The sequence below is a fragment of the Cricetulus griseus genome, chromosome 3, assembly GCF_003668045.3.
Source record: "Cricetulus griseus strain 17A/GY chromosome 3, alternate assembly CriGri-PICRH-1.0, whole genome shotgun sequence".
Classification (NCBI taxonomy): Eukaryota; Metazoa; Chordata; class Mammalia; order Rodentia; family Cricetidae; genus Cricetulus; species Cricetulus griseus.
This window is the reverse complement of record NC_048596.1, coordinates 223,368,613-223,389,952: the sequence shown is the minus strand read 5'-3', so window position 1 is coordinate 223,389,952 and position 21,340 is coordinate 223,368,613. Positions and strand designations below refer to the sequence as shown.

Below are 21,340 nucleotides of genomic sequence, written 5' to 3'. Positions count from 1 at the left end.
CTGGGTCCTGTTGCTACTTACTTGCTGGATTGCTCACACCACACCCCTAAAGTAAGGGAGATCATTCCAAAACTCATAGGCCAGCACTACAGTTTGTCTGGTCCAACAAGACATGGCTAACCTATTATATTTGCTTTGTATTCTTCCACCCCTAAGAGACAAGCTTTAAAAACTCAGAAGCCAAGAATTGCAACCCTCTAAACTCCTGAATTCGGTGGGATCTTGGGTTTCTTCAAGGAAACAAAGAATAACCCAGCTTCCTAGATACAGCAAAAGTTTAAAAAAAAATGGAGAGATGAAGGGTGGTAGAGGAGTCTTAAATGATCAAAATATTGTCTACTATATTCTTTGTTTTGTCGAGTTACAAAGCTGAGAGTGAGAGCTTCACTCATGTTAAGCAGAGCTTCACTCATGTTAAGCTACCATGTTTCATTAATAGTCTCTGTGTGTGACTTTTCCTAGGGAGACATGAACAAGACATCCATAGGCCAAAGAAACAATTATACCCTAAGCTAGCTTAGGGAACCAGTAAGTCTATTGGGGTTTCCTACAGAAATAGGGTGAGGAGCTACTTGGGGGAGCAACCCCAAGGCAGCCCAAAGGCAGCTGCACTGATTAAAATCCCTCACTGGCACAGGTGAAAACTCACAGAAGGCTGCTTTCCTGCAACTCCTTGAATGTCTTGCAGGGAGATCAGCAAAAACGGTTACTACTTATAAAAACATGGAGAGAGCCTTGTGGATCTTGTAAGTTTCAGGAACTTCTTGACACTTGTAAATTTTGTTTGCATTCTGAGACTTAGTGGATGCATCTTTGTATACTGTTATCCTTGCAGAACCATGTGGTAAGGGGTGCAGGCTCCTGGGGATGGCACCTCCCTCCAGAAACAACACAATCCTAAAAGCTAAGATTATTTATTCTGTGTCTCCCACAAATATCCACATTTGCAAGAACTACTAAAAAGCAAGGCGGGTAGTCTCCTTCTGTGTAATACCTTTCACGGTAAGATGTGTCTCTCATCTAGCCACTGGGATCCTGAGGAGTCCCGGCTTTCCCTGGGTGCAAGTGGAAAGCCCAAGTTATAAATATGGTTCTCCCGCGTCTGCACCGGAAGAAAATGCAAAACATTCCAAGTTCTAGTAGGCTAAATAGTCTTTGCGATCCAGGATCACCCACAAGGCATGGGGGTGTTTCCTGTGGGAGGCGCGAGCCTAGTAATGTGTAACACAGCTCCTGCCACTCATCACCTGCTCGTTTCACAACATCCGGCACATTCCTGGTGTCATTACAGAAAGCCAACCCAGTTCTCCCCTCCCTTAAACTCTTTCACAGCCGGACTAAACCAAACAAACCGCTGGAACTGGCCTGAGTTTCAAGTCAGTGACCTACTCCGGTGGGCAGGCGCTGCCCCGCCCCGTCGGGTTGGAGGGTGGGGCTCCAGGGGTCGGGCTCCAGGAGAGGAACACGGGGGGGCGGGGCAGGACTTTGGGGGCGGGGCCCCGGGGGCGAGACTCTGAGTGATCAGGTCGGAAAGTGAAAACTCGAGGCCTAGGCCTCCTGCACTGTCGACGTTGCTGCTGTTTGACTGCAATGGCCATGGTCGCCGGCTGCCGGGCCTTTGGGGTGCAGGGCACCAGCTGGCTCTGGCGCAGCCGGTGGGCCCCTTTCTCCGCTGGCTTCTGCAGCCCGGGGTCAGCAGTGACCGCTCGGCCGGAGTCGGAGCCACGGCCCACTAGCATGCGACAGCAGGACGGAATCAGGTCAGCCGGCCGGCAGTGCCACGACTCTCTCCCTGGAGCTGGGAACCAGGGAAAAACAGGCCTCACCGCCAGTAACCCTGAGTTATCAGTCACTGCTTGTCTTTTAGATTTCATCTCAAGAAGATGAAATATTTGGTGGAGGAATCCTTGCATACTGGGTTAACAGGTGTCCCTTCCCTGTGCACACTAGTGCGATGCACCTGTGAGGGTTGTAGAGGAACTGCCTGGTGGCCCCCTGAACCCTCAGGGCTACTGTGCCCAATCGCCCAGTCATTTCTGAACATGTCTTCTGGTGTGGGCAGCGTAAGCACCCCACCCACAGTTGCTATGGTCTCCAAGAAAGCCCATCACAAAAGAGATCCATGGTCCTTACAAACTTCTGCAGGCTCCAGGATTAGCGAATGCTAAAACGCAGGGTGGGGTAGGTCATTAAGTGGGGTAAAGGGCACAACACCCTGCTCCCTGCCCTTTTTATGCAACAAACCTAAAAGCCTCAAAAAGAAATCAGTGCACAACCTAGAACGTGGAGTAACGAAGACCCTTTCAGGCATGACCGTTTGCCTGGCCAGGACAAGGCTAGGAAAGGAGATAGGCTTCCATGCTCAAGAGTTACAGATGATTAAGTGTTATATTTTCCAACTCTGGTAAATAGCCCTTCTTAATCCTAGAAGATGGTGTTTAACTTTTTAATCCTCACCCATACACGTAGGTGTTCCCCAAAAGGATGGAGAGCCAGTCTCTGGCCCCATCTTCTTCCACATCTCCCCTTCATCTCCTATACCTCTCTACCCTTACTGCCTTAAAGAGACTTAGCACACAGGTCTGCAGATGCTGGTGCGAGGTGCCCATATCTGTCTGTCCCCTAACTCCCTACAGGTGGACACCACAGGGGCTAGGCACTCCCAAAGAAAGCCAGAGGTGGGCTCTGAAGTGTAGAGCTCTCATTGGGGCCTTTCTTTCCAGTTTTAAGGAATGGCTCTGCTTCTGAAAATACGATCATAATCTGGGTGTGATATCATAGGCTTGTAATCCCGCCATTGTGGGGGCTGAAGCAGGATGATCCTGAATTCAAAGCCTTCCAGGACTTCATAGCAAGTTCAAGGCCAGCCTGGGCTACATAGTAAGACCAATCACCTCTTCCCCCTCAAAACAAAGTCTGGTCATACCTGATTATAAATTCTGGCAAGATAGGAGACTGAATCCTGAAAAATTAAACATGAATGGGGAACTGGAAAGGGAGAATGATGAGACCACTTGATTGTAAACTATAGGGATCATATATTAAGATTCTCCCTGAGTCAGGTATTAAAGCAGTGCTATGTTAAGTACTAAGCAGGTGGGCTTGTGCAACTCTGTCACTTCAATGGTCCCATTTCAAAGCTGTGCCTCAGAGCAATAACACTGCATACCATGAGGGTCAACTATAAAATGGGTGCTGTGTCAGGCACTCTGAATTGTTTCTAAATGGCACAATGACATGCAGGATGGATATCACCCCTCTTCACACACAGGAGTCAAGTGCAGAGATGGCTGTCAGGAGGTAGGTGAGCCAGGAGCATGAAAGAGATCCCCTCTGCCTACCAAGTTGTTTCCACTCATTTGCCATCATGGTAGAGTGGGCCTGTGAGACCACTCCAGTCCAATACATTCAGTAGAATTAGCCATGAAAATAAAAAATAACTGGTATTTACAATGATGAGCTTCAGATATCTCGTTGGAGCATTTATCGAGACCAGATTTTACCTGTACACATGTCGCCCTGGGAGAAAACTCATCAGAAAGAAGTTTTTCCTTAGGGGAAAGGGGAGCACATAGCTGAAACTGTCAGCTTAAGGCATTCCACACTTGGAACTAAAATAGTCATGGAGAGGGCTGAAATTGATGAGAGGCCTAGGAGTTTTTTTTTTTTTTTAAGTATGCATTTTTTATTAGATCAAATTAGGAACAAGCTTGTTTCACATGTCAATCCCTTCTCCCTCTCCCTCCCCTCACCCCCATCTCTCTTCCCCCATCCCCAACCTACCCCCCACCCCATCCACCCTCCACTCCCCAGGCAGGGTAGGGCCCTCAACCAGGGCTCCGCAAATCCACCACATCATCCTGGGCTGGGCCTGGGCCCTTCCCCATGTGTCCAGGGTAAAAGTGCATCCCTTCACATGGGATAGGCTCTCAAAGTCCCTTCTTACACCAGGGAAAATACTAATCCACTACCAGGGGCCCCCTAGAGTGCAGAGGCCTCCTCATTGACATCCATGTTCAGGGGTCTGGATCAGTCCTGTACTGGCCTCCCAGACAGCATCTGGGGTCAATATGTTCCCCCTTCCTTGTTCAGGACAGCTGTTTCTATGGGTTTCTCCAACCTGGTACCGACCCCTTCTATCTTCATTCCTCACTCTCTTCAACTAAGTTCCAGAGTTCAGTTCAGAGTATATCTGCGGATGTCTGTCTCCATCAGCCACTGGATGAGGGCTCTTGGCATGTGACAGGTCAGCCGAGGCCTAGGAGTTTTGATGTCCTGTGAAATAAGGGAGAACTGCATAGCAATATAAAATGTCTTTCAGGCTCCAGCTTGGGTGGCTGAGCAGCAGCTCAGAGAGGGGTGAGTTGGGAGAGGAAAATGCCCAATGCACACCTCGATGGAGCTATCCAGTGAACATCACAATGAACATACAGATCTGGGGCTCTGGAGAGAGGCTGGAACTAGGACGGATGACTGGTAGATGTCAGCAAGGAGGGAGCAGTGATGTCATGGCCACCAGTGAAGTTGCCTGGGCAATGTGCATGGAACAAAGAGAGGGCAAGGGATGAAAATGAGTGTCTCCTGCCAGAACACAGGGCCCCCGTAAAAGAAGGCAAGAAGAGACTAGAGAAGAGTAAACCCCTCTGCAGAGAAGACTGTTCCCAAGAGGGGAGGGGGGTGCAGGTGGCCCATGCATGTGTCCTGACAATCAGAGATGACCACTGAGAAGGGTGTCAGTGGACTGGTGCGAAAAGGAATCTGCACACGGGGCTGCAAGTGAGAGCTGTCAGACCGTGTGTCTGGGAGGATTGATGGGATTCACATGAAACAAACACCACCAAACAGCAAGCTTCCGCTTGGGCTGGAACCTTTCTGTGCAGTTTTGCCCAAGGCCTTAGAATTTAATTTAAACTGATGCAAATGCTGGGGTGGCAGCTTTTGTGTGTGCATGTACCCTCACAGGCACATGGCCATGTGTATACAGTTGCATGTGTATGTAGAAGCTGGAAGACCAACTTGGGTGTCATTCCTCCCATGCTGCCCACCTTTTCTTTTGAAAAGGGTTTCCAAAGTCTGTCTGTCTCTAGCTCCCCAGCATTAGGAATTAAAGTACATGTCAAATGACCCGCCAGGAAAAAAAAAAAAAGATAGTTCTAGAAATGGAACTCATGCTTGCAAAGCAAGAACTTGACTAAGCCATCTCCCCAGCCTTGGGGTGACATTGTTTTATGTTTGCCACCATGAGCACAGTCGTGATTCTACTGAAGGGTTACAAGCAGTTTCCACCGCTTCCCCAGATAAAGGTGTCTAAGTATCAGATCATCAGCTGCATGTAATTCCTGTACTTAGGAGAGAGGATGATTGTGAGAAACAAAACAATCCCACAGGTACCTGGAAGCTGCAGCAAAACTGAAATGATATCCCAAAAGGAATGATTATTCTTATTGTGCTGAGATAAATTCAGTCATCAAAGTTGTTTTTTAAAAAAATTCTTCTAAATGTTATTTATGGAGCATCCAATTGACCATGTCCCAATAAAATACCATATTCAGAAAAGAATGAAGAAGGCTTAGAGCATGTGTGGGTGGAGACTGATAGGAAATATAAGCGTGTAATGAGAATCTGGTTTGGTTCAGTGCCCATTTCTTAGGACAACAATAAAATAAGACACTTCTGTGTAAGGCAGTAAGATGACAATACAGGTTGTTTTATTCTGAATGTGGGCGATTTTAAAATAGCAAAGAGGCCCTTTGGGTGCGGGCTCTTTTCGAGATGCTACGTCTGTTGTGTGGATTTGTCCGTCTGCTCTTTGTATATCATCTGTTCTCAGACTGCACAAATTATCCTGCAGACTTACCCTGCTAGAAACCCTTACAAATGCCGAAGTATGTGCACACTGGCAGCCAGCCTCCATTGCCTTTTCTTTGGGGTGGGTAGGCGGAGACGGGGAGGGGGGGACTTTCATCCTTGGCTCCTTTCCTAACCTCATTCTAAAGAACACCACCTGGAAATAAGTTCCGGGTAGAACCTGTTTGTGGATTCACCTAGCCCTGCCACTGTCACCTGAAACTCATATCCTCTGTGGGCAGAGATGATTTGGGCACTGTTGTGACTCACCCTTGCTGTGGAGGTGGCAGTCATGTTTCTGACAGCACATGTGGGGAGAGGGGAAAAAAAGAGCAAAAACAAATCAAGGAAGCAGAGAGAAAAGGCTAGCCTACCTTTCGGGTCATCTTTTTTCCTTGTTTTGACTCAGCTGTCACTCCAGAGCGCTGACAGACCCTCTAAATTGGCACCAAGCCCTGGCAGTTCTCTATTCCTGAGTTTCAAAATTGCTCCTAAATTAGAAAGGAATTGCAGGGGTCCTCGCTTGTTTTGACTGGTTCATGACCCGGGGACTATCAAATGCTTTTCGCAGGAACATTGTCTTAAGCAATCCCAAGAAGAGGAACGCGCTGTCACTGGCCATGCTGAAATCTCTCCGAAGTGACATTCTTCATGAAGCTGAAAGCAAAGACCTGAAAGTCATTATAATTGCAGGTATTTCTCTGAAGCCTGTTGTTAGTGGCCCATGGTGCCCATGTGAGGTTTCTCAAAATGTGTTGTAAGCTGGGACTCCCTCTCCTCACTTCACTGGACCCTGACCCCCTTTGAAGAACTGAAAACTTCTGTGATGCTGTGGGCTCGGTCCTTGTTAGCTGTGGGGACTGAGGCAAAGGCCTTTGTTCAGTGAAATCATGGCTTCTCCTTGTCATCAAAATCAGACAATCTGGAGGCTGAGAATGTGGCTCCACTGGTAAAGCCCTTGGCATTACAAATGCCAAGCCCACATAAAAATCTGGGCTTGGTATTGCAAACCTATAATCCCAGATATGGGGAGCAACTAGCAGACAGGCTGATGGGACAAATGATTGGTTTGTCTCTTCTGTTTGCTAAATCTTGCTCATATCTAAATACGTAGTATCATTTTTAATGGTGCCAAAAAGTATGCCAGATTTTGTCCATTTCTTCTCTTCCTTTTTCCAATAGGATTTTTCTCCTAATGTGTACAGAAGTTTGCCTGCATGCGTGTCTGCACCACTTGCATGCCTGGGTGCTGCAGAGGAAGAAGAGGGTATCAGATCCTCTCGAACTAGCATGACAGAAGGTTGTGAGCTGCCATGTGGGTGCAGAGATTCAAATCCAAGTCCTGTGGAAGAACAGCCAGTGATCTTAACTGCTGAACCATTTCTGTAGCCCCTCTAGTAGAAATTTTTATAGATTATAACTTTGGAGCTGGAGAGGTGGCCTAGAGATTAAAAGCAATTACTGCTCTTGCAGTAGACCTGAGTTTGATTCCCAGCACTCATGTTGGGTGGCTCACAGCCACCCCATAACTCCAGCTCCAGGAGACCCAATGCCTCTGGGCTCCAAAGGTACCTGCACTCACATGCACACACCCACATACAGACACATAATTAAAAATAAATTCTTGAAAAGATAAAATCACCGCTTCATACATACTGCCATGGCATAATAAAAAATCATACCATCAGCATCATGCATGCCCAGAAAAATACAACAGACACTATTTGCTGATACTTTGTTTGCTTAAGCATCAGAATTTGCTGAGATACTCTGAGCTACCTTCTTAGGAATGGCCAAAAAGGAATTTTCAACTGTTTCCTATGGTGAAGGGAAAAGAGATTCAAATTAGCAGCTTGCAGCAGGCATATGAGGTGTAACCTGGACACTGCAGAAAGGCCCGCTAACTTCTTAATGACAACACTTTCTCACTTGTAAAAACAGGCTAACATTGCCTGTCACAAGGGAGATGGCAGGAAATGTCCTCAGCTTATCAGTGGAGTGACACTTTGTTGTTAAGGATAATGATGGCAGCCACATCCTCAGCTCCTCTATGTAAAATCAAGAGCTGGAGCCAGGTGGCTCCCATGTTTCTGTTCACACTCTGACCCACTCTGGATGATTGGGGCATTGCTTACGGCATGGCAGATTTCAAAGGACCTGCACAAGTCAATAAACTTAGGCCAGATTGAGAGCAACAATACAGTCATCAGACCAGACAGAGCTTCATAAAAGCACTGATCCCGGAGCCTTCCTGTGTCACTGCACTTGCCATTTGCCGCCCCTCACTGTTGGCTTTTTTTCTTCTTTTCTCAACTGGAAACGCTCACAGCTGAGGGCCCTGTGTTTTCTTCTGGGCATGATTTGAAGGAGCTGACAGATGCACAAGGCCGTGATTATCACACTGAAGTATTTCAAACCTGTTCTGAGGTAAGCTAAGGTGAAAGCCAGCATTGTAAGCATGAACACCATTGTTGTATTAAATACTGAGGTAGCAGAAGTTTCATATAAGAGTCTATCCATGGGGCCTGCTCCAGAGAATGGCTATCAGAAGCTCTGTAGTTATTAGTGAGTTCTTTATCCAAGCAATTATTTGGTTTGCACCAGCAGTTCTCAACCTGTGAGTTGTGAACCCTTTGAGGCTAAACGACTCTTTCACAGAGGTGGCATCTCAGATATCCTGCATATCAGACATTTACATTGAGACTCATAACAGTAGCAAAATTGCAGTTATGAAGTAGAGACAAAAATAATTTTATGGTTTGGGTCACCACAACACGAGGAACTGTACTGAAGGGTTGCAGCACTAGGAAGGTTGAGAACCACTGGTTTCGACTTCTAAGAAGTGACCATGGGGGCTAGAGAGATGACTCGGTGGTGAGAGCACTTGGACTCCCAGCATCCATGTGAAAAACTGGTCAAGGCCACACACATCTGGGGGGGGATGCCGATAGAGGACCCCTGAAGGTTTGCTGTTGCCAGAGTAGCCAAAATCCAGTGAGTTCTGGGTTCGGGTTTAAGGGAGTGGGACAGACTGATAGAGCAGAACAATCTCCTCTGGCCTCTGCGTGCGCACATACACACACACACACACACACACACACACACACACACACCACCACCACCACCACCACCACCAACAACAACAACAACAACAACAACAATACCAAAAACAACCCCAATATTGTCAGTGGAAAAGAGAGAATTCATAAATAGAAATAACTATAATGCTTCTAAATTTTTAGCTAACCCTTCTAAATATCACCTCCAAAGAAGAAAATTAACCTCATTGATTTTATTTGGCGGTCCGAAGCTGACATCAAATGTCTTCCTCAACTGCTTGTGTTTTGAGATTGGTCTTTCAGTGACGCTAAAGCTCAGGGATTAGGCTAGACTGGCTGACCAGTGAGCATAGTCCGGGGCCTCCAGTCTCTGCCTCCTCAGCGCTGGGATTGCAGGTGCATTCAGGGTCCTCGTGCTTGACTGGCCCATCTCCCCCACCATTCAGGTACATTCTTGAGCACAATTTATTCCCTTTGCCATTCAAAAAAAAAAAACAGCCATAAACTGATCAGATTATCATTTCTCCTTTCATGGGAGGACAAAGAGAAAAAGTAATTTGCTTTCAGTTTTACGGAGGAGTAAAACAAACTAGAGGTAGGACTTAGGGTGTTGATTGTTTTAGAAACAGGGTCACAAGTAGCTCAGGCTGGCCCTGAAGTTGTTATATAGCTATGGCTTGTATTGAATTCCTGATCTTCCTGCCTCCACCACCCAGATACTGGGATTATAAGTGCATCACACGATTTGGATCTTTTGTTTCATACATTAGCAATGTTTGCACAGAATCCTATTTGGTTTGCCAGTGTTTGATGCTTCCAAAATCATTTTCCCACTAGGGGTGGAACTCAGTTGTAGAGCATCTAGCTATCATGCATAAGGGCCTGCGTTCAGTCTACCACACTGAGAAAAAATTATTTTCTACAAATTCCCAGTATATTTGGCTAAAATATAAAAATATCTAAAAGCACCAATATACCCTTGAAGTTTCCAAAAGCACCTGCTTTTTATCAGTCTGCTGCAATGTCTGGGTGAACAGAGACTTGAGTGGGTTAGCAGAGGGCTACATGGCAGTTTGGGCTTCTTCGGGAGGTAAAGGACTGGTTTCTTGGAAGCTTCTAGCCTAGCCTTGCCTCTGGCTCATCAGAAAAGATTCAGTATATAAATAAGACTTAGTCCTAGACATCAAGAATGCAAGGCTATTGGTTCTTTTGAAGATTCCCTTTAATTATTTTTAATATGTATATGTGTATGGAGTAGGCATGTGCCCATGGTTGCAGGTGTCCACAGAAACCAGAGGCATTGGATCCTCTGGAAGTGGAGTTACAAGCAGTGTGAGCCACCCAACATGGGTGCTGGGAACTGAACTCTGGAAGAGCAACTCAAGCTTTTAGCCACTGAGCCATCACTCTAGCCCTGAGTGCTAGTCTTTAACACTAATTCTATGAAACTCAAGCCGTCTTGAACAAATGTGGACAGCAGGAACTTTGTAAAATTTCAGTTTCCTGGTGTAATCAGAGAGCAGACTAGAGCAAAATGAGCTAAAGCTGCACTGGTTAGTTCATGTACAGGATTCTAAAAGGCAGATGGAAATCTGCCTTAGCTTGGCCTCACCAACCTGGAGCACGTTTGTTACAGACCCAAAGTTTTACCTGACAGTCAATTGTTTACCAATTAGGGGACAAACTGAATAAGTGAAGAACTAGTTATAGACGAGCTTAAGTGACTTCTGGGTGCCAACATGACAGCCTAGAGACCCATTTCTTGTCTCTCTTCTTCCAACACATTGACAGCTAGAGTGTCTTTCCTGAAGACTGTTCCTTTTCTCCAAACTTCTCACCATTGAAACAAGAGTGGATTGGATTAGAAAATAATGTGGGGAAACAAAAAGAAAACAATGTAGACCCTCAGTTATGCCAGTATATGAGGCTAGGGCAGAGTTCAGTGGATGCCACTGAATGGATTCCAGTAGGCAGAACTCAAAACAGTGCTTAATTCAGGAAGATTGGAAAGATGACATCAGTTCTTGACTCCCATGGGGTGGATTACCCTGGCTTAGATAATTCTTTATCTAAGCTCCTTTGTCTTTTTCTGAACTATGCTCTGAATTGATTTAAACTATTTTGATCAATGAAAATAAGTATTTATTATAGAAGATTTAAAAAATTTAAATAACAAAAGATACTCACACCAACCCAGAAAAGAGTGTAATATTTTGCTATATTTACTTTTAGTGATTTCTCCAAGAACGTAATTGTTTGAATGTTCTTATATAGGTATGATATATATATATATATATATATATAATCATGTACATATTACATGATAATGACTTAATGCTTAGTATTAAGCTATTGCTAATGTATGTAACCATTGTGTTGTGTTAGATTAGGTCTGATATTATACCCATCTTTAGTGTTGTGAAAACTGAAGGATCATGTGACTTGATCTGAGTTACTTGATAGTAAGTGAGTGACAGGCAGGGTATCAAATCCTAGCAGGCTTGCTCCATATCACTATATAAGCTCTAAACCACCCAAATGTTTTGTTTTCCTCCTTAGAAATTTTCATTTCATTGAAAATGCTGCAGTTACTAAGTAGCTATAATTCAGTATACGTAGCCATTGTGTTTGTCAGTTCCACATTGCTATAAAGAAATAACTGAGGCAATGAATTTATATTATAAAAATGGGTTTTGACATTCAAATTTAAGATTTGGTAGCTTGGGGCAGGGCATTGTGGCACATGCTTTTAATCCCAGCACTCAGGAGGCAGAGGCAGGTGGATCTCTCTGAGTTTGAGACCAGCCTGGTCTACAGAGTGAGTTCCAGGACAGCCAGGGAATCATAAAGAAACCCTGTCTCAAACAAACAAGCAAAGATCTGTAACTCTTGGTTTTGAGCTTGTTGATGGTGCCAGATGACAATGGCAGGACTTGCATGTCAAAAACAACAACAACAACAACAACAGCAACAACAACAAAAAACAAAAATAATAACCTACTTAAATCACTAATCAGGAAGCAGACAGAAAAGAGATATAATCCCTTTACATTTTTTTTTTCTGGTTTTTCGAGACAGGGTTTCTCTGTGGCTTTGGAGCCTATTTTGGCACTTGCTCTGGAGACCAGGCTGGCCTCGAACTCACAGAGATCTGCCTGCCTCTGCCTCCCAAGTGCTGGGATTAAAGGTGTGTGCCACCAATGCCCGGTCCCTTATACATTTTTTAACATTAATTTATTTCAGCATTTCCTTTTCTAAAGAATTATTTATCTATTATGTATACAGTTTTCTGCCTGAATGTCTGCCTGCATGCCAGTAGAGGGCACCAGATCTCATTACAGATGTTTGTGAGCCACCATGTGGTTGCTGAGAATTGAACTCAGGACCTCTGGAAGAGCAGTCAACCTCTGAGCCATCTCTTCAGCCCTTAGATTTATTTTTATTTTATGTGTGTGAGTGTTTTGTCCTCAGGTATATAAGTGCCCATGTGTGTGCCGTGTATGAGGAGGTCAGAAGAGAGCATCCATGCCTGTGGAACTGTAGATACAGATGCTTGTGAGCCACTAAGTGGGTACTGGGAATTGAAGCCTAGTCCTCTGCAAGAGCAGCAATCGCTCCTAACTGCTGAGCTATCTCTCCAGCTCCACACCAATTCCTTTTGAGGGAATGTGCCAATGAACTAACAGCCTCCCACAAGACCACACTCCCGCTGGCTCAGTCATCTTCTGATGACACCACCCTGAGAGAAATCTTTAATGTATGGAGTTTGGGAGAACATCCACCCAAGCCATAGTAACCATCTACTTTTAAAATTGTTTTATTTATTATTGTTGTCATTATTATCATCATCATCGTTTTTATAGTGTGTGGGGTGCACACACACACGAGAGAGAGAGAGAGAGAGAGAGAGAGAGAGAGAGAGAGAGAGAGAGAGAGAGAGAGAGAGCATGGTATGTATGGGCACTCATGCCTTGACACAAACATGGAAGTCAGAAGACACCTTTATGGAATCACTTTTCTCCTTCCACCTTTATATAGTTTCTGGGTATTGAACTCAAGTCACCAGGCTAGCATGGCAAGCACTTTACTCCCTGAGCCATCTCACTAACTGCCTATTTACTCCTTTTTGTACACTTGGATCATTTCTCATTTCTTCTGCTGTAAGGTAATGATTTGGTGAACATGTTTGACCATAGAGTACTATCTATTTCAGAGCTCTTGCAATTAGGATTTCTGAATCAGTGGTATAAGAGAACAATGTTCAAAAGGAAGGAAAACCTTTTCTTTCTTTGCAACAAGACTTTAGATGTCGTGAGTTCTTCCTCTCATTACTCTCTAGGAATGAGACACATCACTAACCTGCCCCCACTGCCTCTGTGAAAGGCAGGAACCAGTTATATTCACAGACAATTCTGTATGCCTTTATACATATGTGCATTTTTCTGGGAAGATAGTAGTTAACATTTATCAAAGAATTAAAACATGACCCCCACCTTCCCTGAAGCCAAAAAAGCTACTATCAAATATTATGGGATTCCCTTAAAAACATAGGCAGGTATGGATTCTTTAATGATGACGATGGGTTTAGAGATAGCATGGGTAGATAGTTTTGTAATTCAGTCAACAAGAGTGTGCTTACACAAACATTGACAATATAGTCTACACTACACCTAGATGCATAGTGGACAGATAGGACAGCCTGCCCCACTCAGACTACATGGCATACAGATGGTAAAACCCATTTGATAACCCCCAGACTGTGTGGTATATAGATGGAACAGCCAGCTCCACAAACCTGGCTACATTCCTTAAAGGTGGTAAAGCCAGCTTTGGGCATACATATGGAGAGTCTGTTCTACACCAGGGATATGTGACATAAGATGGCAAAGCCCAAAAGCCTGCTCCACACCAGGTCACGTGGTCTATAGAGGGGGAAGCCTACTCTACACCTAAACTAATAATGTGTAAATGGCACAGCCAGCTCTACACCTAGGCTACATGGCAAATAGATTTTTTTTTTCTGGACTGGGTTTCTCTGTATAACAGCCCTGACTGTCCTGGGACTCATTCTGTAGAGAAGGCTGGCCTTGAACTCACATAGATCCATGCGCCTCTACCTCCCAAGTGTTGGGATTAAAGGTGTGTGCCACCACGATCCAGCAGTAAGCAGACTTTATACAAAGTTGAATCACGCACAGGCAGACACTACAAGCTGCATGAGACAGCAGCAATATAGTATAAGTATAAGATGGCATGCAGTCTCCCAGGAAACATTTTTTAATAAGTAGAAGGAATATATTCTACAGTGACTATTTTTAAAGTGCACATTCATAAAATCTTGGGTGGCTGAGGCAGGGAGAGCAGAAATCCAAGGCCTCCGTGGGCTACAGAGTGAGTTTGGAAGCCAACTTGGGCAACTGGGTGAGAACTTGTCTCAAAATATAACAGAAGAAGGTTTGGGGACGTGACTCCATGATATTCACAGGGTCCTGGGTTCCATCCTCAGCACACGAATACCAGAATATAATCCAGGGATGTTACGATAAATCTTTCTGCCAAAAGCCACCAAGCCCCACCGCCACATGTGTACTTTACGCCAGCCGCTCGCCTGAGTTAGGGCCCAAATTAATACACAGAAATTTGTATTAGGTTCAAATGCTGCTTGGCCAATGACCAGGATTTCTCATCTGTTAGCTCAGTCTTAATTATCATAAATCTATATATTTTATAAGACTTATCTTATAGAGGATGCCTTCATTTGGTACCCTCTCTTGCTGGTGGATCACATTGGGCCGCTGGAGGAAGAGCAGACGGGAAAGGGGGACACTTCCTGTTTCTCCTTGCTTAAATATGAGTCTCCTTGCTATGTCACTTCCTGCCTGGATCACCACTTCTCTACTACATTTCCCAGAATCCTCTTTGACTCCTAGTCCTGTCTAACTTGCTGCCTCATTGGTCAAACAAGTACTTTATTCAATAATCAATAAGATAAACATACACAGTACATTCCCCATCACAGGGAAGCCGTGAAGCAGCCGCATGGTGTGCATATCACTGAGGATTATGCCTTGTGCTTCACCCTACTACGGCACCTTCATACCACTTGCAGCAAGCAGCACCTACTCATACTCAACACTGTACTGTAATGTCAGGGTGGGTGCTCACTGAGATGGTAGGAATTATCAGTCCCATTGTAATCTAGATGCCATTCACAGGAACTCCAGCCACCACTTTTGAGACAGCGTCTCTCCCTAGAACCATCTGGCCAGTGATCCCCAGGGATCCTCCTGTCTCCATCTCCCTAATGCTGGGCTTATAAGCATGGGTCCCCATGCCAGGCTCTGTCTCTGTCTCTGTCTCTCTCTCTCTCTCTCTCTCTCTCTCTCTGTGTGTGTGTGTGTGTGTGTGTGTGTGTGTGTGTGTGTGTGTGTGTTACAGGGGATTGAACCAAGGACCACACACTTGTGAGGCAAGCACTTACCTAGTGAGCTAGTTCCCCATCCTAGCCATTATAACCTTCCAGGACCACTGCTGTATTACAGTTTGTACTTGACCAGAAACATCGTTATATAATGCCTAGATATATAATTGGTTATTTTAGGGGGGAAATGCTTATAAATATCAAATGTTTATGAATATAAAAGACCAGTTTCCTAGGCAAAACTCTTCAAATCTGTGAAGGTCGTTTTCTTTCTATTGCTGCCTTGGGGAAAAGCCCAGATGTAGTTCCTGTCTCCCCTCCCAACTTGCCAAGGTTCAAAGAGCAATAATTTAGAAATTGAAGTTGCCATGGCAACACAATCTGTTTAGAGTGTCATGAAAAAAATAAGCTTCAAATATAAGTTGGAGCTCTGGCCCTTTATGGTGGCAGGGGTCACACGAACATGGCTTTGTCTCTCCTCTCTGTGCCAAGGGCTCAGTCTCAGGAATTTTGCTTATTTTTATGACAGTAGGGTATCCTCCCTCCCCATTTTAATGGAATTGAGAGAGTATGCTATGCTGCATGGTAATTTGAGAAGTAATTACTAAGGAAATTGCCTTCAAGTCCCCTTCCCACCTTAATTTTCCCAGGAAGCACCAAATGCCAATTTCAGACTTTTAACACAAAGGCTGCCCAGGGGTACAGAGAACCGACAGTTTTTGAAGGGGGTTTCTTGCTCCCCATGAACAAAATCCCTCAGTTCTCCTTGGGGGAAGGGAGGCAGGGGAGGCAGGAGGCACAAAGGGCTCAGTCAGACTCCACTGCCACTGTTATCCAGGGGCTGTCTCTTTGAGGAAATGGCCTCAGACTCCACTGCCACCAACTTCCCATCGTGCTCTGGCCTTAAGTGAATGACTCTCCACCCACCCAGCTTCATGTCCTTGTTGTTAAGTAGGACTGTTTGCTAATGGGGTTCCAAAAACCCAAACTCTACAAGTCTGTTTTGTCATGGAGACATATTCCAAGTTGATGGTTTTGTGCTTTCTGCCTAGACGCTGATGAACTAGTGCATGAGAAATGTGCTCTGTGGGGTCAGTCATGTAACATGGCAGGTACACGGCTCTTCACACTTCATGGAAATGAAATGGGTGTATTTGTCCTACAGGTCATGATGCTGATACGGAACCACCCAGTCCCCATCATTGCCATGGTCAATGGCTTGGCCACAGCTGCCGGCTGCCAGCTTGTTGCCAGCTGTGACATTGCTGTGGCAAGTGACAAGTCCTCTTTTGCCACACCTGGGGTCAACGTTGGACTTTTCTGCTCTACCCCTGCAGTTGCCCTGGGGAGAGCAGTGCCCAGAAAGGTAACTGAACTGGCTGTCAGTGCTCACAGTTTGCAGATTAGCTTAGGGAAAGTACCTATAAGGGGGTGGGGAGTTCAATCCTCAGAGTCCATATAAAAAAGCCAGCTGTAATGGTGTACACTTGCAATTCTGGCACAGGGAGGCAGACACGGGCGGATCCCTGGAGCTTGCTGGCTGCTTCGTGAGCTCCAGGCCAATGAGAGACCTTGTCCTCTCTACACAAACCAACAAGATATGTTGTACCTGAGAAACATCACCAGAAGTTAGCCTTGGCTTTTACACACACACACACACACACACACACACACACACACACACACACACAGAGAGAGAGAGAGAGAGAGAGAGAGAGAGAGAGAGAGAGAGAGAGAGAGAGAGAGAATCTTCTATCTTCTATATTGGACATTCTGCCCGAAGGCCTCTAGTATTCCTTCTGTGCTGGGGAAGGAAGAGCTCACTGCCTGTTCCTCTGTAGCATCAAACACCAGGCATCACTCTGTGAACTTGCCACATTTCAATTTTTCATGTCCTCAGTATGACTATTTAGGTTTTTCATTTTCAGGAAAACATAGCCTTTGTGTAATCTTATTTGAAATGCAATTGAAGCAGTTTTGTTACACTAAATGGCTGCCCATAAGACAATAAACAACATGCTGGCACAGCACCAGTGTCAAGGGGCTGAGACTGTATCTCTGGCTAATGACTTCTTACTTCTTGACAATCTTTCTTAGTCCAGAAAGGATTTAAAGGTGCTGATTTACAGCATTGAGTTCACAGTGGTTAGACAAGGACTGTCCTGCCCATGCTATGTGAATCCGCCCAAGGAGCAGCTGTATGTCAGAGCTGTCTTGTCATTACAAATGACTGTCAAGTCCATTTCCCTTGTAAAGCTTTCTTCCTTCCCAAACCTCACAGAATAGCATTTAGTGAGCATCCCTGAAGTGGAAAACAACAGAGTCTGTTCTAGGAAAAAGTCATTCTGTTCTCAGTGGGAAATCTGGAAAAGGAGGGGCAAAATCATATATGCAGCAAGCAAAGAAGTGAACTGCTTCCTAGAATGGATTATCTGTTTTGAAACAACTACAAAAATTAACAGTGTCTCGCATGCCTGAGGCACAAAAGAAATGAGACCCAAAGGGAATCTAGCAGTAGCACTAAGATGTTCCAGGGAGGATTTTTCCTTCCATAGAACCTGTTAATTTTTTTAAGAAACATGTGCTTGTAGGGAGATTCTGTGGTTACCTACACGGCAGTGTGCTGACAACACTACATGCTGCAAGAGGCATGCTCAAATGTCTTCCAAAAGGGGGAAGTTTTTGAATATTCTAAGATAGACATTTGCCTTAATGTGTGTCCATATTTATTTAGTGACTATTTCTTAGGTCATTGCTTTGTTCCCAGACATTAACTCAGAATGTATTACAAGTCTCTGGTCAGACTCACAGACTGTCTTGTAACTGCAACTTAAACCATGAAGCCTTTCATAGCAAAAAGTTGCTATACTGGTTTATTCCCTTCCAACATGCGATTTTCTGGAAGGTTCCATGGCCAAGGCGTTTAAAACCTTTAAATCAGTCCTGTTGTCAGGAAAGCCTTCTAAATCAAAATTCCTAGAAACGTCATACTGTATCATTTTTATCAAACTTTACATTTGTTTTTTAACAGAGAGGGGAAATGTAGCCAAAATATCCTCTAAGTTCCATGGAGGCTGAATTCTCGGAACAATATTGCACAATGTCCAGTGTGACAGATGAGGGGGCAGGGACATTGTGAGAACCAGGATTGCTTTTTCATCACAAAGATATTTTTGTCAGGACACCCTGGCCTGGGACTTCGGAGAAGGCTCAGTTAGCAAAGTGTCCACTGCTCAGGCTTGAGGACCTGAGTTAGATCCTAGAACCCACGGATCAAAGCCAGGTCTGGTGGTACAGACTTGGAATCCCAGAGCTGGGGAGGCAGAAACAGGAGGAGCCCTAGGGAGCCAGAAGCAACCAGCATCTTGTCCCCCTGGAGGGCTCTGTCTCAAAAAACAAAGTGAACAACTTCTGAAAAGCAATACCCAAGGTTGACGTCTGACCTCTGAACCCATGCAAAAGCGCGCGCGCGCGCGCGCGCACACGCACACGCACACGCACACGCACACGCACACGCACACGCACACGCACACACACACACACCACAAATGTGCATGCAGAATCATGTCTACTCGGATCTCTGGTCTCTCTTCATGTTCTGACCCCAGAAGAAGACTGAACACACACCCATCCATGTGCTGGTGATAGGTGACTGTCGCTGTGTTTATCCAGAGAAACAAGCAAACAGGTGCTTTTGCAAACTGTCCTGGGCAGGAAGTCTCTGCCCTTTCCACTTAGGTTAGGACAGCATGTGTTGGACTCTAGTTCCCTCTGCTGGACACTCTAGGAAACTGCTCCACTGTATTGAAAAACAAAGACTGCAGTTTGTCTGCTGGGCAAAAGTCATACAGTTGAGCCTGCTATGCCAGGACATGAATTATTCACCTTATTTTTAAAGTCTCCCTCTTTTGCATGAATTAAATAATGCATTTTCATTGTGCCATATAAATGCCCTGCCTGTTCCAGCTGCTCCCTTCCCCACCTAGAGCTGGCCACACACACTAGAGCCAGTGCCTCAGGCAGAGGGTATCCCAGGAAAGCTGGAGAAAATATGAGTCCCTTTCCAACACCAGTCGCTTCGCCACAGTAGACATCCCTGCTTTCATTTACCTACCCACTTGCCTGTGTGTCCGCACACTTGTTTCCTGCCAGTCTAACCTTGAGTGGGATTTCGAAGCTGGAAAGAGAGTTCACCCTCACTCAGAACAGAACCCCCAGAAACTCCACCTGACACATCCTGGTTAGTAGTGATTCATATGCCCAACATAATTTAGGAAGTACAATTTCAAAGCACCTAGGAATCATAGTGACTTTTCTCAGGTTCCCAGTGAGATGAGGCCAATGATCTAGTGTGTCAGCTGTGCACACCTGGTGGACTTTGTGGCATATTTTACCTTCCACCACCCCCTCTCTCTTCCTCACTGCACCTCAGCCTGCAGTCCATAGTCTCTGGGAGACAGAGACCATCGTCATAGCCTGAATGTGTTGCCCCCCACCCCCAAGTTCCTATGGTGAAATGTAATCATGAACATTAGAGGTAGGCTCTGGGGAAGCAACCATTAGGTCAAGGATAGAGCCTTGTGCTGGAATGAGTGCCCATAGAAAAGGACTGCCGGTTTCTGACTCCCCAGTTTTCTTCTTTGTAAGATTAGTGATATTTCAGTCTCTGAACCTAGAAATGGGTTTTCACTGGACACCAATTCTGAGGATGCCTGGAACTTAGGCATTCCAGCCTCCAGAGTGTGAGATGTACCTGTTCCTTCTAAGCTAGCTACACAGTTTATGGCATTTTATTCCAGCAGTCTGGATAGACATGGGGCCCACCCAAAAGATAAGCAGAGAACCCCAGAATGCTGCAGCACACAGTCCTCTCATATGTGTGACAATTCTACTTTATTGACCTGTACAGGAGCTGTGAAACCTAGAAGCCAGCCATGCCAGGCTCTGTATCTGGTCCTTGAAGTTACTTAGGTCCCTTCATGTCCCCAGAATGGATCTTGCTGAGGAAATGGGACCCATGGATGTGTTCTTGTAGAAAGTGGCCCTTGTACTGATTTCCAAAGGCTATGAGCTTGTTCCAGCAGCATTCGCAGTGGTCCTCATCAGATAGGCTGTCTTTATGCACATGGCCTTTAAAGGGGTGGACAGAAGGGATCTCCTGGGTTGCCAGGGCTACTAATTAAATCTGTGGAACAGCAAGAGGACCCAGAGGGAGTCTCCACCCATTCCAGGATACTTGTATTTTCTTGGCTCTTGGAACAATCTGATCTTCTCCCTGGCAGAGAATTAGGGTGTTGACATCAAGGGGTGATAGATGACATGTCATTTGTGGAAGCAGATATCTGGGCTGAGTTTGCAGGTAAGTCCAGAGAGTGACTGTCTCAGTACAGGGAAACAGAGATGGGGCCTGAGGAAGCTCTGGGATGTGAAGAGTGATTTAATGACCTCTCTTGTTCTTCCCTCAGGTGGCCCTGGAGATGCTTTTTACTGGGGAGCCCATTTCTGCTCAGGAGGCCGTACGCCACGGCCTCATCAGCAAAGTGGTGCCAGAGGAGCAGCTGGAGGAAGAGACCGTGAGAATAGCAAAGAAGATCGCTTCTTTGAGCCGCCCCGTGGTGGCATTGGGCAAGGCTACCTTTTACAAACAGCTTCCCCAAGACCTTAGAACAGCATATTATCTTGCCTCGCAGGCCATGGTGGACAACCTAGCCCTGCAGGATGGGCAGGAAGGAATCGAGGCCTTCATCCAGAAGAGAAAGCCCATCTGGTCGCACTGAGCCAGCATGAGGGGGTGCTCAGCCAACAACCAATGCTATAAAGTCCTCATCTTCTCAATCCAATCACACTCTCAATTGTAAGAGAAATCAGCCGGTCTTCCTAACTCTGATATTGGTTGGCCAGTGTGTGCTCTATGTGATTAAAAGCCACAATTCTGTGGGAAACAAATACAGGGGGTGAATGAAGTGCTAGGCCAGTGGCCAGGTTAATGAGCACTGGCTGTGACAGAAAGCCC

General features: G+C 45.5%; 1 protein-coding gene across 1 annotated transcript; it reads left to right on the top strand.

Moving 5' to 3' along the window:
* The first annotated feature begins 1,590 nt into the window (after positions 1 to 1,590).
* Echdc3 (enoyl-CoA hydratase domain containing 3) lies at positions 1,591 to 21,104 on the top strand. The gene is made up of 5 exons (XM_027405162.2): positions 1,591 to 1,760; positions 6,419 to 6,540; positions 8,177 to 8,274; positions 16,493 to 16,693; positions 20,793 to 21,104. Exons 1-5 carry the CDS (start codon positions 1,591 to 1,593, stop codon positions 21,102 to 21,104), a joined length of 903 nt encoding a protein of 300 aa, XP_027260963.1.
* Positions 21,105 to 21,340: the final 236 nt, after the last annotated feature.

Coding starts and splice junctions, on each gene's coding strand:
- Echdc3 (XM_027405162.2), top strand. CDS start 1,591: ATGGCCATGGTCGCCGGCTGCCGGGCCTTTGGGGTGCAGGGCACCAGC. Junction 6,541..8,176: donor GAAAGTCATTATAATTGCAG/GTATTTCTCTGA, acceptor AAACGCTCACAG/CTGAGGGCCCTGTGTTTTCT. Junction 8,275..16,492: donor TATTTCAAACCTGTTCTGAG/GTAAGCTAAGGT, acceptor TTTGTCCTACAG/GTCATGATGCTGATACGGAA.